Here is a 16,014-nt window from a genome sequence, read left to right as displayed (position 1 = left end):
CTGGCTCTCTCTCTCTCTCTCTCTCTCTCTTTCTCTCACTCTCTCTCTCTCTCTCACTGAAGTGGTAGTTAATCCTCTTACACTGAAGTGACTTCAGTTGGGTATGTAGAGATGAATGTATGTGCTTATATCATCATTTAAACAACTTTAAAATGTCTCTTACTCAATAAGATTATGAAATATTATGTTTATATGTGTTTAGGACAGCCCTACAAAGGCTGCATGCAACATGTATTGCTTATGAAAAGGCTTGAATTGTGTGTAGAATCTGAACATTTTCTGAAATGCTTGGAATTCCCTTCTAGATTGTGTTCAAGAATGCATTGTTAGTCGCGTCCCAGAATGGAGAATATATATCAATATCCAGAATAAAGACTTTTTACATTTACATTTTTCTTTCTTGAGTAGGTATAGAATGCATTGAATATCACTGTCTAGAATTTTTTTGATTTTTGTTAAGGGTTGACTTCTTGCATTGTATTCTAGAATGTGATATGATTGTTTTCTATACCCATGATGAAATATTATGACTATTAGGGCTGCCATACAAAGCCTAATGAAAAATGGATTGCATAAGTAAAAGCTTGATTATGTGTAGAATATTAAATTTTCAGTAATAGATTGTGTTCAAGAATTCATTGTATATCACTATCCTGAATCGAGAATCTACTAAATGTTCAATATTTTCTAGAATAGCACTGAATATCACTATTCAGAATCTTTTCGAATTTATAGTTTTCGAACATTGTCTTTTGAATTGGATTCTAGAATGCTTTGAATGTCATCATCTAAAATCCACAAACTTAGAGCATACTAAAAATCAATCTAGTGTTGTACTTCGATTTTCATTCGATTTTCTAAAATCTTAAAGACTGAAATGTCACTAGCAGAAACTATTTTTTTGAAGTTTCTTTTAGATTGCCTTAGAATTTGTTGATTATGTGTCTGTGTAAAGCATTTTCAGATTTCTATGCAGTTTATATTCTATAACGCAGTAAATATAGCACTAAAATGTTTTACATTTCTACAATGCTTCTAAAAGTGAGATTTACTAACAGTCATGTAATGCAATAAGTAAATGTACTGGTATTTATGCCATTATTTAATATCCATTTTGTGCTTGCATGTCTGCAAGAGTTGCTAATTTGTGCTCCTCTTGGTAGATTGCGCTGGTAATTATAGAAATTATTTGGCTGTGTCTGTGTTCTTAATTTGCGCATTGTCAATAGATAACCTAAAGAACTTTCCACTCACATAGGTGCTTTTTTTTTTCTTCAATTCTTCAAGAATGTTTATTTTAGATTCTCTTTAAGGGCCATTCCTTGTGAGTGCGTTTCTGAGTAAATCATTCTCCAAACCATTCTTGCATAAAGGGCTGCATTAAACTGTATGTGGCAATTTCACAATGATTTAAACTATACTCTCTACTAGAATGCATTATGTATTGTCTGTAAATGCTTGATTAGGTCACAATCAGACTGTAGTTTACACTGTGATGCAATAACCCTATATGCAAGGACAGTTTAGAGTGACATCTTGATCTCTCTAAGACTTGAGGCTCTCTAGGAAGGTCAGTGATGTTGGGTTCGGTGTCTGTTAACTCAGAGAGGGAGTGATAGTGGTGGATCTGGCTGAAATCGAGAGAGAGAAATACAGAAAAGAAAGCAAGGAATAGAAAAGGAGGAGTGATGTCATGTTGGAACAGGGAGACAGTGTGTGTAATGTGAGAGGAGAGGGTCAGGACTGCACTGTGTGTGTGTGTTTTAGTGTGAACATATGCCCACCGCTCACCCTCTGGAGGTCTTATTATCCCCTCTGAAATGACAGCCTGTCCTTAATATATAATATACACTACACCATACACTCTTGCCGAGTAGCAGGTGAGCGAGTTTGACAGGGACCCTGTACAGCGTCTAAAGCGTCTTTCTTCCCGTTGGCCAGGTTGAGCTCTTAATTAGGAGCGTTTCCTGTTCGCTGAGTTTTAATGTGCAGCTGGACTGGCCCGTAGAGAGGTGCCCCGCTCTCTGTTTCCCACTCTCTTTTTCTTTCAGGCCAATGCTATTTTTTTGTCTTCACACTATTTTGGCTGAATGGTTGTTCAGAGCTGTTCTGTGGATATTCTCCACCACAATAATGTAAATCCTTTTTTACCATCTAAAAATTCCCTTATTATACACTAGAAAACAAAAGGAGACGAGCTCAGGTTGCCTCTGAATATGCATACAGCACTTCCCTAATATAAAGTAGAAAAACAGTATGTGAAAAGTGTAGTGTGTCCAAGTTTATATTCATAAAACAGTATGCAAATAGTATCTGAATTACCTGCTAATTTGACCAAGAAATTAAAGTGTGTGTCCAATTGGTCCACAAGACCATGGGAGAAAATAGTTGTGGATGTTAGTGAAGAGACGAAACGTGACAAAATGACAACATGGTGAATATAGTATGTCTGGATTACATTCATACTACACACATTTATGCTTAAATAGAATTCACTTTTTAAAAATCGTGAAGTAAGTACTTGAATTAAAATGTCTGTTGTGAGGGAATGTGATTTTGAATGCAGTTTCGGTATTTAGTGGCGGTTAAAGAGTGCGGGTTTTCTGTTATTATTAAGTCATTATCTGACAAGAATTTTGCATGCAATATTTCAAGTATCAAGTATGATATCTTGACCCTGCATACCTGAATATATGCAAACACAAATAAGATTTCTTCCCACGATAAAGAAAATGTGAGTTTTATATTGGGGTGTTCCATTAAAAAATAAGGCAAATCACAACAGGGTGTATATATGTGTGTGTTTCTGAGATGTGTTTGTTAAGCATGTGATGGATTGGAGTGTTCGACACAAATGACAATATGTCAGAATGTTAATGACCGTATGTGCACGTGTGTGTGTATACATACACAGTAATCATGCCGTGTAAATGCTGCTATTTAGGCCAGATAAATACAGCTATTTGTTCAGGTGGGGACCCCCTCCTTTCCCTTTCAGCTGTCCGTCAGCTCTCCAATCAGACTGAAATAATGCTTTTCATCTGAGGCTAAAGGTTATTCAGACAAACTGCGTGTCTCCATACTGTGTGGAGGTCCAAATCTATAGCTGGTATAACGGGGAAGCTAGTGAGTGCTATAATAAACACATTCTCCCTAAATATCGATGCGGTCACGGAAAGTGTAGTGCTGGCAGCTTCGTACCAACCCAGAGAGGAAGCTGTGTGTTCGGAATGACATATTGCGAGCCACACCTGAGGCTCTGTTTAGTGCATTACCTCTATGAGAAAACGTTTTATAGATTGTATTATGCTATTTAACTCTCTCGTGAGTTTGCAGACTATGAGAGAGATTTGTAACAATCTAATATGTCCAATTCAGCTCTGCATCTTTTTTGTATTCATCCACACCCATGCTTTCATTGAAGAATGCAGGGTTTGATTAGCCTTGAGGCAAGAGCCAGTAAACCTCCATTGAGTGCTTCCAGCACAATGTCTCTTGCTGGGAAAGCCATTCTGCATTGCTGCGCATGCCTGACTATCTTAAAGGGATAGTTCACCCAAAAATGTAAATTCTGTTGTTAGGATCATGAGATCACATGAGAATATTGAAAACCTACAGGCCCTCATAACTATGTTTTAAGGTCAATATGTGTCTAAAATATCACATAAATAAATATCTGATATGGACATCCTATAAATACATCCTACAAACTAAAGGAGTAAATGCTAACAGGTTTGTAATTTTTCTATGAACTATACCTTTAAGTTAAGACCGAATGAGGCACTGAAAATTATTGGGAACTGTGACAAATCAAAAACGAGAACTGAATTCTATATGGGACAATTTCCTACTAAATGTTTTTTCTTGTCATTTTTCTTCTGAAGTTTCTTCTGATGAAAAACCAGTTTCGTCTCACGTTTCCTTCGTGTTTCTTTCTCTTTTGCTTCTCTTTCTTAGACCAGTGCCTGGTTCCCTTTCCTCGTTGTTGCACCTGAGGAACAGACAGCGACAGCCGCTGCCGGCCTCCATGCCTGGCACGTTGCCTGACCCGACTATGCAAGGATCGTCTGCTGTTCTGATGCCTGTGAGATCATAAATAAACCCACAAACACACACAATGCATTTACACATCCCACTCATGGTTTCCTGGTGCCTCCAGGTGCTGCAACTATCATGCATTAATACTCACACAAGCTAATCTTTAATAGACATTCTCATGCTTTTCTCAGCAGTCTGCTTTATATTAATGCCTCTTTCAGTGGTGCATCGGCAGAGGTGGTATTTTCTAGCAATGCTCAGTCTCTTTTAATTCTATTTCATTTTTGTCAATAGGAACCTGAAATCAGGCTGAGGAAAGTGTATGTGTGTGAGAGTGTGTGTGTGTGTGTTTGAGGGAGCTGCCCATATCAGGGTTCTAATGACATGACACATTGTAATATGAGCCAGGCCATGTTGGCTATTGAGCTAAAAGCAGATGATTGAATTAAACTAGGACGTTTTTTTTTTTCGATCTCGATTGACATCCCAGGAAAGGGGTGCCGGGTGGGGTGATATTTTTATTCCAAATATTCCTTCAATAATTACAGCGGACTGCTGCGCTTTCAGCCTACGATAGGTCATCAGGGGTTTGGAAAGAGGGGTCGAAGGGAGATCTTGGAGGTCTTGGGTTTTTAGTAACAGGACTCCCAGTCTCCACACACACACACTCGTTGAAAGTAGCATGTTAGAGTTTTCTCTCACCTTAAACCGAGCGTAAATCACCAGAACACTCTTTGTATGAGCGCCAAAATCTAAAACCTCAATTTGAGCCTTTCGGTCACCTTTAGTTGAGACATTCTAAATTAAGATATTCAGTCTTTCTCACAGAACTGAGCTTTGGTTGAGTCTGTGGTCTTGTTGATAGACTTATTTAAAGCTTCACACTTCTGCAGTATTCAGCTTCTTTTCTTAGCTTGTCTTTGACTGCTGCTAGTTTTTCCCACAGAGTTGCGGAATATGTGTAGACACACAACAGCCACACAAAACAGCCACACACAGCCACACACACACAACAGCCACCCACCCACACACACACACACATGCAAACTTTTCTCTAAAGTAAAGCTAATACCCTAATACCCTAAAATTATATTGTTATGAAAACATTAAATATGAAATGGTTATATTTTTGCCTCAAGACCAGATTTGATCATTTCATTAGCCAGAGAAGTAAGCTTTAACTAATTCTAGTAACGTTTTTCCGTAATATTGTTGCCAAATATTTGGAACATGCATTCACATTTATACTCATTTTTGTCTTTTTTATTAAAGTTGTTTCAAGCACTGATGTGTTACTGTGATACTGAAGTAATATATTCACATTTGTGGGTACAGATGGAGAGGCAAATGTCTATGGGGTCTAATATGATGGGCATGCAAGGCCCCGCCCACAGCGGCTCATGCTCCTCCCCTCATGTCCCATCCATGCACTCAGAGGCAAAGCTGGTGAGTCAGTCACACACACACACACACACACACACACACACACACTTACATATTTTCCATTTTTGCCTGCCTTGTATGAATTGAGTTCATTTTTATCTACAGTGATTGTTACAGAACTAGTCACCCATATAAGATACACAACACGTGCATGTATAAGCTTGTATTTCTACATGTATTTCTTTCTGTCACTCAAATGTATATGCACACACACAGACACACACACACTCACGTCTTTCTCTTTTATACTGTGATGTATGCCAGCTTGTCTGATGTATATCTCGATGCCCTGAACATACACTTGTGCCTCTGCTGCTTGTTAGCACTAGTTCAGCATGGTGGTGATCTCATCAGAAACAAAGCAGCCAGTCAGAGCTCTCAGAGAAAGAGAAAGAAACTGACTGCTGGAGAAATCGGGAAGGAGGGTCCAGTAGTTTTCTGTAGGAATGGAAAGAAAAGGAATATGTTTTTTATGCATTTCATCAATATGTACCGATGACAAACTGATTTATATTTCTCTAGCAGCTACAAGAATGTACTAAACTTACGCCACACACAAGCTGTCAGTGGATTTGACTTCTAAAAAAATCAAAGAGTCGAAAATACTGCACCATTGTGAATATTCTGTCATTATTCACTTACATTTATGCAAAAGGAGATCTTTACAGAATGTTCTGGCTGCTTTTTCCATAAAGTGCAAGTAATGATGAGGAGGACTCAAACTATGTCAAAAAGTTGCTTTTTTAACTTATAAACTGCAATAAAAAATAAAAATTAAAATATGTTACATTTATGTAAAAAAAAAAATAAAAAAAACGGAGGCTGTGGTTGCAAAGGCCTTTTAAGTTTTATGTAATGAAAATATATGAAAATATAGATTATAATCATACATGTACATAAGTGATAACAAATCAAAACAAAAGAAAAAGAAAATTTGTAATATTTTGAAAGAAAAAACGTTCAGTTTCATTTGTCACACAGGGAATGGGAATTCTGGGAATTTTAATTTAACGTTTTTCCCTGTAAATTATGAGATAACTGCATTTATCAGTATTTTATTATAAAATTACAGGAAATGTCAAATTAGATCTTTTACACTTTTTTATGAATTACATAATTTACCAATGACCATTTTTACAGTCCTTTAATATTAAAACAGTTATCATTATTTACAGTGTGCAAAACCAATGTGTTCAATCAAGTTGCATGAAGTCAAGTGCAAACAATGATTTGTGTTTTGAAAAGTCTAAAATGTAAAATGTTATTTGCTGAAAATGACCCAAAATGACATTTCAAAGACACGTCAATGATTAAAAAACTATATAATTTTATCACCGTTGAAGCCCATCCTCATGTATGGAAATAACATCTAGTAATTTGTTTGTTCCATACATGAAAATCCTACAGGTTTGGAAGCACATAAGGATGGGTAACTGATGACAGAATGTGTGTGACTGTTACATCCATCTGCCTGGATTTGTACAGTTATCATAGATCCCATTAAAGTATGTGGCTGCTCACACGTTTTAGTCGAGCTTCATAGCGGTGGCAAGAGGATCAGGAAGACAGATTTGGTAATTAGATTAAAATCCACTAATTATACCATGTAACAATCCGGTATTTGTGGATTTGGAATTGGACTCTGGAGGGAGTTAATTAGTTTGCTCTGAGAAAATGGGAACCGCAGACATTAGGAGAAAGGAGGAGACTGAAAACAATACTAGATAAAAGACAGAAAGAGAGAGAGCGAGTGTCTGTATGTCAAAGCATGAGTGATGATTCTGACGGTGGAAAGAGCATTCGAAGAGCACTTATCTCTCTCTCCACTGGAGATTGATCTCCATGTGTATTTTTTAATCCTTTCATTTTGTTGCTATGGTAACGGGCAGGGGGAGCATAATATTACTTTAATGTGCAGTCTTATCTGTCCTCTGGCTAGACTCCAGGCACATCCCCCCTCTCTGCTTCGCTCTCGGCCCTGATTGTAATTGAATTATAAATTCCTTTTTTTTTCTTTTGCTCTGACACATGAAACCTTTTGTTTTAAGCTTTCAAGAGTCATTAAAACAATCTTATAGGAAGAATTAAACATAGTATACATATGCTGGATAATTTAATTATCTGTAAGAATGCATATACTGTGTATATATATATATATATATATATATATATATATATATATGTGGATGTGTGTATAAATGCAGTTCACATGTACTTTAAATTAAATCCTAAAGCAATTGAAAGAATGCTGCCAACATTTAGTGTTCCAACATTCACTCCACAATTTTTTTACAATTAAAATTAAGAATCTAATTTAAAAAATAAATAAATTATTAAACAATAATTATTGTGTTATTTTAATGCATATAAAAATAAGTAATTATCATAAAATAATTCTAGTCTAAAACCTGACGCTTTAACATGAAAAGCAGTACGTAAGGTCTTATTAAATGACAAAATAAAAATAGATATCTGAAACCAAGTCTAAATAGTTTACATAATTTTGCTTCGCTTTAGATTTTGTTGTTTTACTATATAACATACACCAAAAAAATTGAGTGCAAGATTTAGCTTTTTTACAGTTGATTTTTTGTTTAGTTTTAACTACTTTGGCATCTGTGCTTATCCGGCTGGGATAATGGTAACCGTTGCTATCAGGTGACCTGTTCTGGGGTGATCGGAGCCATGTGTCCCCCACATGGCCCGGCACGACCACTATGACCCCAATGTGGAGATCCAACCCTAATCTCATTATACAGAGATGTTGACTTATTTCAAATGGGAAATATTTCCCCAACCGTAACCTCATACCCAACCCTCAGCCACGAGAGAGAGCGAGAGCGAGAGGGTCGAACTAGAGAACATGAAGAAAGCGAGAGACGGAGGAAAGTGGAAGTCTGAGTATGTGAGAAAGAAAGCAAGAGAGTGTGTGAGGAGATAGTATGTTGGACGGTGGATGAGTGTGCATGTGTGTGTGTGCGTATGTGTCTGTGCTCTTTGTGCTCTTTTTTCGATAAAGCCAAATTGATTTTGTGGTGGGCTAGGGGGTCTCCGGTGAAAAAAAAACCTGCTAAAAGTGCTTTGGTTCCCACGGGACCGCTGTCAGATCGTCACACACACACATACACACACATACACACACACACACACACACACCTACAGTCTGAGTGCTGTGCTGTCTTCATACTCTGTGGTTAAGGTGTCATTTTATCTCAGACCAGATGTGGATGAGCAGACTCTTGTGTTTGTGGCTGTTACACTCTTGGGGCGAGCAGCAGAATATTTATTATTAATGAAGTCACTGATTATAGGTTTCATATATCCAGTTGTTTAATGTGCTGGGCAGATGTAGTTGCTCTGTTGTTTGAGTGGGAGTGAATTGCAGTATAGTGTATATTCATTTTTCACTTTTACTCTACTCTTATGATATATTTTCATAGACATATGCTCAACAACATGCTATTTATCTCTCATAACCAAACAGCACATGCGCTCTGTGCTCAGTCATTTTGTTTTTCCTTCACATACCATGTTTTGATACATGAAAGTTCTCATGTCTGTTGAAAAGGAAGCACAAACGCTCTTATCAGAGAGAAGAAAGGGCCTGTGTATGTGCCAGCTGAACCCTGTCAAACTCAGTGTGGATCCACTTTCAGTTCCACCACTGTTTTGGCGTGTGCAGACTTTTGAGAGAAAAGTCCCTATGAGTTTTTGGCAGTTATACACTGTATACAGCATACAGCTTCCTTTGAATCATTTGCATGTTAAGATCATTTGCTTAGAGCTATAAACTAATGTCATAAAGAGTCCTGTGAGACACAGAAAATTAGAATATCCTTTTCTAAATCAGTGTTTTTTTCTTGAAACGTAATACATACCTGAAAATACACGCCCATTCCATTGTAAATAACAGGTTTGAGACACTTAATTCCAGTGAATTCCAAGTTTTGAAATGTAATATTTGCATGTGAAACAGTATGAGAAAAAAATGCATGACTCGATTGAAATGTGAAAAATTACAATTGTATAACAGGATAGAGACAAAAACCTAGTAGTTATCCTTATCCAATGGCCTAAGTGAAATCTAATGTAAAGGAAAGTTCTTCAAGGAGTGAGTTTTTTTTTTTTTTTTTACCATTTAATTATTATTATTTATTTTTTTTGGAAGCATGACTTTTATGTAAATTGAAATTATTGTTTTCATGTGACTAATTTTCAAATAATTTATTTATTTTAGTAAATATAATGTAAAATAAAAACCATTGTTATGCGTGTATTTTTAAATCTTTTTTTTGTAAATCATTATTAAAGCTAGTTTATCTTTACATTTTTCCTTTCCTTTTTTTAATTAACAAAGAGAAAAAAAATGCCAGGAATGTGCATTAAAATTTTAATATGTGCATATTTAAAGTTAAATTGTCCTGAAAAGCTAATTAAAACATAGAAAAATTAAAACATATTATAATTCTGAAATAATGAATTTAGGTAAAGGGGTGCAGAGCCAATAATGGTTTTGTAGGCAAACATCAATGCCTTGAATGTTATGCGAGCAGCTATTGGTAGCCAGTGCAATCTGATAAACAGAGGTGTGACTTGCATTCTTTTCGGCTCATTAAAAATTAATTTTGCTGCCACATTCTGGATTAATTGTAAAGGTTTGATAGAACTGGCTTGAAAACCTGCCAAGAGAGCTTTCCAATAGTCCAGCCTGGACAGAACAAGAGCTTGAACAAGGAGTTGTGCAGCATGTTCCGAAAGAAAGGGCCTGATCTTCTTGATGTTGAATAAAGCAAATCTGCAGGACCGGACAGTTTTAGTAATGTGGTCTGAAAAAGTCGGCTGATCATCAATCATAACTCCAAGGTTTCTGGCTGTTATGGTTATGGTATGTTATGTAGTTATGGTTGACATGCCTAACTGGATGGTGAAATTGTGATGAAACGATGGGTTTGCTGGAACCACAAGCAGTTCTGTCTCGGCAAGGTTGAGTTGAAGGTCGTCGGATCATCAAGATGGAGTGAGAGGTAGAGCTGCGTGTCATCAGCATAGCAGTGATATGAAAAGCCATGTTTCTGAATGACAGAACCTAGTGATGCCATGTAGACAGAGAAGAGAATTGGTCCAAGAACTGAGCCCTGAGGCACCCCAGTAATTAAATGTTGCGACTTGGACACCTCACCTCTCCAAGATACTTCGAAGGACCTATCTGATTGGTAAGACTCAAATCTATGGCGTACGGTTCCTGAGATCCCCTTTGTCAGTAGGGTTGACAGGAGAATCTGGTGGTGTCAAAAAAACCGTGTCAAAAGTTGTTTACAGATCAAGCAATATAAGTATAGATGATTTGGAATCTGCTCTTGCCAGTTTTAGGGCTTCAACAACTGAGAGCAAGGCAGTCTCAGTTGAATGTCCACTTCTGAAGCCAGATTGGTTGCTGTCAAGGAGGTTGTTCTGTGTGAGAAAGGCAGAGACTTGGTTGAACAAAACTCGTATAAGTGTTTTTGCAATGAAAGGAAGAAGAGAAACTGGTCTGTAGTTCTCTAAAAGAGATGGGTTGAGGTTGGGTTTCTTAAGTAGTGGAGTTATACAAGTCTGTTTAAATGTTGAGGGGAAAACACCAGTGTGGAGAGATATGTTAATGATGTGAGTGAGTGCAGATACAACTGCAAGAGAAACGGCTTGAAAGAGATGAGATGGAATAGGATCAAACGGACAAGTAGTAGGATATATAGAAAGGATGAGTTTAGAGACTTCTGCCTCAGAGAGTGAAGAGAAGGAAGTGAATGCAATTTGTGAAACTAACAAATATTGCTACAAGTGTGATTGCATCATATAATAATTGCTGTTAATAATGTTCATCGTCTGGCTGACTAGGTCTTGTATTCATTTTTCTGAAAAACCCTGTCATATGCACTTGCAGAAAAGTAATTTCTATAAAGTTGCTTTGTAATGATTTGTATTGTAAAAAGCGCTATACAAATAAACTTGAATTGAATTGAATTGAACTGAATTGAATTGAATGAGTGTATGCTTGCTGGTAAGATGTGCTTGACAGATTGTCGTCAGCTATTAGACTTGATACAGGAGTGGGAGGAGGAGGACAAAGGAGTGAAGAAAACATTTTAACAAGCACGTGAGAGTTAGACGAATTGTTAATTTTATTATGATAGTATGTCCTCATAGCTGTAGCCAGCTATGAGGATGAGGTCCGGACCGCTGTAAATTTTGACCTCTGATTGACTAATTTGCTGCTAAACTCCTCATATGAATGTCTGCATGTATAATTCAGAATGTTTAGCATCCATGGTATGAAAATGATCGCTGCAAGACGCTTCCGAAGTGAACGAGTCTTCAGAGTGTTGTGAGCGAGAGCGTGAGACGCAGCCTTGTTGTTGCCAGATCAAGCTATTGTAAGCGTTTTTTTGACTTGATTTTCCACTAAATTTGACTCTTTAGAAAGTTAATAAAGTAGGAAGTTGAAGTTTAGGGACAGTGATAGCTTTATATTATCTTATTTCCAAAATATAAAAAATAATTTTTGTTTATTTTTAAAATATATATATTTTTTTTATAAAGGGAGAAAAAACTTGCCCAAAAGGCGGATTCGAACCTGGGTCGATCCTGTCGAAATATGTATAACACATTTTATCTTCCCGGCCACTAGAGGCGACGATCAAAGATGGTCTAAAAAAAGTCCAGGGACAGGGTATTACTGACAAGCTGTGACATTCGGTAAGGGAAAAAAAACTTATAATACTTGTCAAAAACATTATCAATGCTATCAAAACGCTGTCTAACACTATAGTGCAGAGATGCTTTAAAGTGCGAGAAATAGCGGTTTCCCCAATAACAGCTGGAAACAAAGCAGCGCTGAGCTCACAAACGCTGCTTTATCAGGCATATAACATGCAAGTCTTCCTTCAGAAATACAGAGATATCAAAACACCTGTTTAAAAAAGTAAAGTAAAGTAATAAGTAGTGAAGTTACTTTTCAAATGCAGTAACTAGTAAAGTAATCTCATTACAATTTAACTAGATACTAGTAACTAATAAAATTTTTTAAGTAACTACCCCAACACTGGTTGCATGAATAATAAACAACTGATAAAATTATCCACCCCAAACAAACTTTGATCCAATAAATAGGGTATGAATTAAAAATTAACTTTTTAAAAAATGTTTCTTTTCAAGTGTTAGTGTATATAATTAGTTGTATTTATAGGGGTAATTATAGCACAATTCTCTAATAAGGGGGTTATTAGAAACCCCCTGGACCTCACTAATTTTCAAACCCTGGCTACGGCCATGTATGTCCTTTTAGCAGTGGAGACATTAGCAGAGAAGGAAGAGAGGAGTGAATGAAACAAAATAATGGTAAAGGATTAAATTCGCAATCATAAGATATAAGAAGACCTGTACCTCCACCTCTTCCAGTCAAACGAGGAGAGTGGGAAAATTGTAAATTATTGGAGAGTGCGGCAGGTGTAGCAGTGTCCTCTGGTTTGATCCAGGTCTCTGTCAGGGCCATGAGATTTAGCTTTGAATGACTAATAATAGAAGTAATGAAATCGGCTTTGTTTACTGGCAATTCCAGAGACTAATAGAAAAAGAACGTAGTGTATTAGCAGACATAGGCAAAGTGTGCAGGTTGTCGCTGCCTACAGTGTGTGATGTGTGGTTTGCGAGTGGTAGTGAAATTAGGAATCTGGAAACACATAGTAAGAATTGGTTATAAAAACAAAAGTGAAACAAGTAGTATGAAAAAGGATTAATCAAAACGATACTTATATCCCTTGCTGGTGTCCCTGCCCGGTAGAGTCAATGGTCTTTACAATTTTCGTTCTTCACACGAGGAGGGCTGCCGCGACCGCTGCCGTGGCATACTAAGCTTTTTTATACCCTTCGGACAAAGCGGAAATTGAATTCAGCTGAATACAGTTTACTGTTTATCACAACAAAGGTCTAACAGACAAGGTATGCGATAGAGTACGAGACCAAACGCAGCATGCACGTCTCAACACAGTAAACAAACAAGAGTTTCCTAGCAACTAATATTTACTAAATATTAAGATGTGTTTACAGTATTGAATATAATTTCATTTTGTCAGACTTTTCCCACTTGTTTCAGGAATAAATTTCACCAAATGAATTATTTTATTTTTTTTAAAGCCATTCTGTGCATGAAAAAAAATATTAAAAGAAAAAAAGAAAAGAAATTAAAGTGATTTGACTCTAGTTTCATAAAGAAAAATAAAGTAAAAAAGAAAGAATGATGCAAAGATCAGTAAAATGTGTTTAATATTTTTATAAGGGTATTTGCTGATAGCTACTCCACACAAGTTCTTTTGACCAGGAACTGAAAATCTACGACTTCTGCTTGGAATGTTGTCTCATTATTCATGCCAGTGACAGTTAAAAACAATCTGTGTTTTTTTGTTTTGTGAGGGGGTAATTATCCGTTGTTTACATTGTTACTAAGGATGATAAATTTGTCACTAGATGCTGAGCCTTTTTTATGAGATAAACAACACTATATGTTCCTGCTCTGTTTCTCGGGGCCCTTGCGCTGGCACACGCCGCTCAGATGACATAATCCTTGGCATGCTCTAAATGTACTCGTTTTTTTCACTTGAGCAGTGGAAAAAAAGGGAACCTTTCTTAAAGAAACATTTCACCAAGGGATACATAGTGATGTGAACACTGGAGATTCAGGCTTATGTAATCGCACCCTCATTCATCCACAGAGGATCAGAACTGATCGCTAAAGTATTCAGATGTAGGGATACTTGAAGCAAAGTACCTTTTTTTTTTTAATAAGCTGAAATTGTTCTGGGATAGACACTATTTTATAATGATACAATTTCATTTTTTTTATTGTAATTAGGTGATGCTTTTTTTATCTGAATCCTTTAATTAATAAAAAAATACATTAACAATGTGATTGATTCATACACAAAATGACTTGAATACACCTCTGCTGTGGTGTGTGTATAATTTATGAATTAAAATACATTTTTATATTTTATATTAGTCATAAATGTCAAAGATGTAAACTGTCCTGATATGATAATGAAAAGAAAACCTTAAAAAAGTAATTTGGTATGATATTTTATTATTATTTCTTGAAACAAATGTGGTGTAACCCCCCCCCCCCCCAAAAAAAAATATTATTTATTTTTTTGTTTGTTTTTTGGACACTATTTCATGTAAATTCCACATTAATTGAATAATTTTTTTTCAAATTAATATTAAAAATATTATTACATTACTTTTTACATGCACATACTTCTTCAGTCTTTCTATTATAAATCAAGTAGTAGCATTTATTTTGATTTCTTTGTAATTGTTTTTGAATTTTACTAAAAAAGTTTGAGTGAAAATTTATTCTTAATTTTTTCCCCCAGTATATGTATTATGTCTATGTGGAAACTGTAATGTATAGTCATACCTTCTGCTGTAAATGTTGGATGTTACAGTTATGTAACTTCATTTTAAATCTCATGTGTAATTTCAGTGACTCAGTATTTCTGCATCATTGATTCATGTCTCTATCAGTGGGAGTCCTTTACTGAAGAGACACCTGCAGCTGGTGCACAGGTTGTGTGTGAGGCTCTGTTTGCACAACGGCAATCTAAATCCATGTTTTGTAAGCAACATCTGTATGAATGGTGGCGTTGTTGGGGGATGATGTCACAGGGGTGATGAGCTAAGGCACAGCTGTAGCCCGACCATTACATATGTTAACATACAAAGAAAGAGGGAGAGAATAAATCCATCAGGGTTGTGACAAAATGTCATGAAACTTTGACATTTTGACACTATTTCCTGCCCACAGCATGTCATATAGGCTATATCTAACATTTTGATTTACGTAATTAATTGTTAATTCATTTCACTCTTGTTTTTATGCAATTGCTTAATTAGTTAGGATTTAAATAAAGAGGCTGAACCTATAGCTTCATTGTCTTTCCTTGTGAATGCAACAAAAGGATTATCTCGTTTAACCAATGCATTCACAATGCACACTTGTGTTTTTCACTGAGTGGATGGGGGGATGGAGAACCTCAAGTTTGCGTTTGTGTTGCTAACGGCATGTGTTGTTATAGCTGTCTGAGCGTCCAGCCTTTTGGGTAACGGTTCAGAGGCCACCAGAGCTTAGCTGGGCAAACTGGTCACATGTTATAACATGATCACCAAAAAAGGCCCCATATTAAATTTAACTACAGTATTACATTTATATTGACTTCTACTAATTTTGTTATCTTTTAATGCTAACTACTAATGCAGTATGTTAGTCAACACATCAAAAAAGTGTACTTTTTTAAAGCACAACAAAAGAACATGATTTAAAATTGACAATATGTTTGACATTATTGAAAAATGTACATTTTAAACGTACTTAACATTATATCTGCATGTTTTATTTTTAAAATATACATTTAAGATTGTAATTACACTACAAGTGCACATTGTAAGTGCACATTCAGTACTGTACATCTAATCACACTTCTTTCTGTAGTTCAACATTGCATT

The 16,014-nt window shown here is 36.2% G+C and overlaps 1 protein-coding gene across 3 annotated transcripts in view; it reads left to right on the top strand.

The window, feature by feature from the left end:
• LOC128030994 (cyclic AMP-responsive element-binding protein 5) overlaps positions 1 to 16,014 on the top strand; it is a 62,729-nt gene that overhangs the window by 26,669 nt on the left and 20,046 nt on the right. For all 3 annotated transcript variants that reach the window (XM_052619139.1, XM_052619140.1, XM_052619138.1), the window contains exons 6-7: positions 3,958 to 4,084; positions 5,374 to 5,484. In XM_052619139.1, the coding sequence (XP_052475099.1) occupies positions 3,958 to 4,084; positions 5,374 to 5,484 (238 nt within the window). The remainder of the gene's footprint in view (positions 1 to 3,957; positions 4,085 to 5,373; positions 5,485 to 16,014) is intronic.

The sequence above is a fragment of the Carassius gibelio genome, chromosome A16 (genome assembly GCF_023724105.1).
Source record: "Carassius gibelio isolate Cgi1373 ecotype wild population from Czech Republic chromosome A16, carGib1.2-hapl.c, whole genome shotgun sequence".
NCBI lineage: Eukaryota > Metazoa > Chordata > Actinopteri > Cypriniformes > Cyprinidae > Carassius > Carassius gibelio.
The sequence above is the reverse complement of the archived record's forward strand: the minus strand, read 5'-3'. Positions and strand labels throughout refer to the sequence as shown.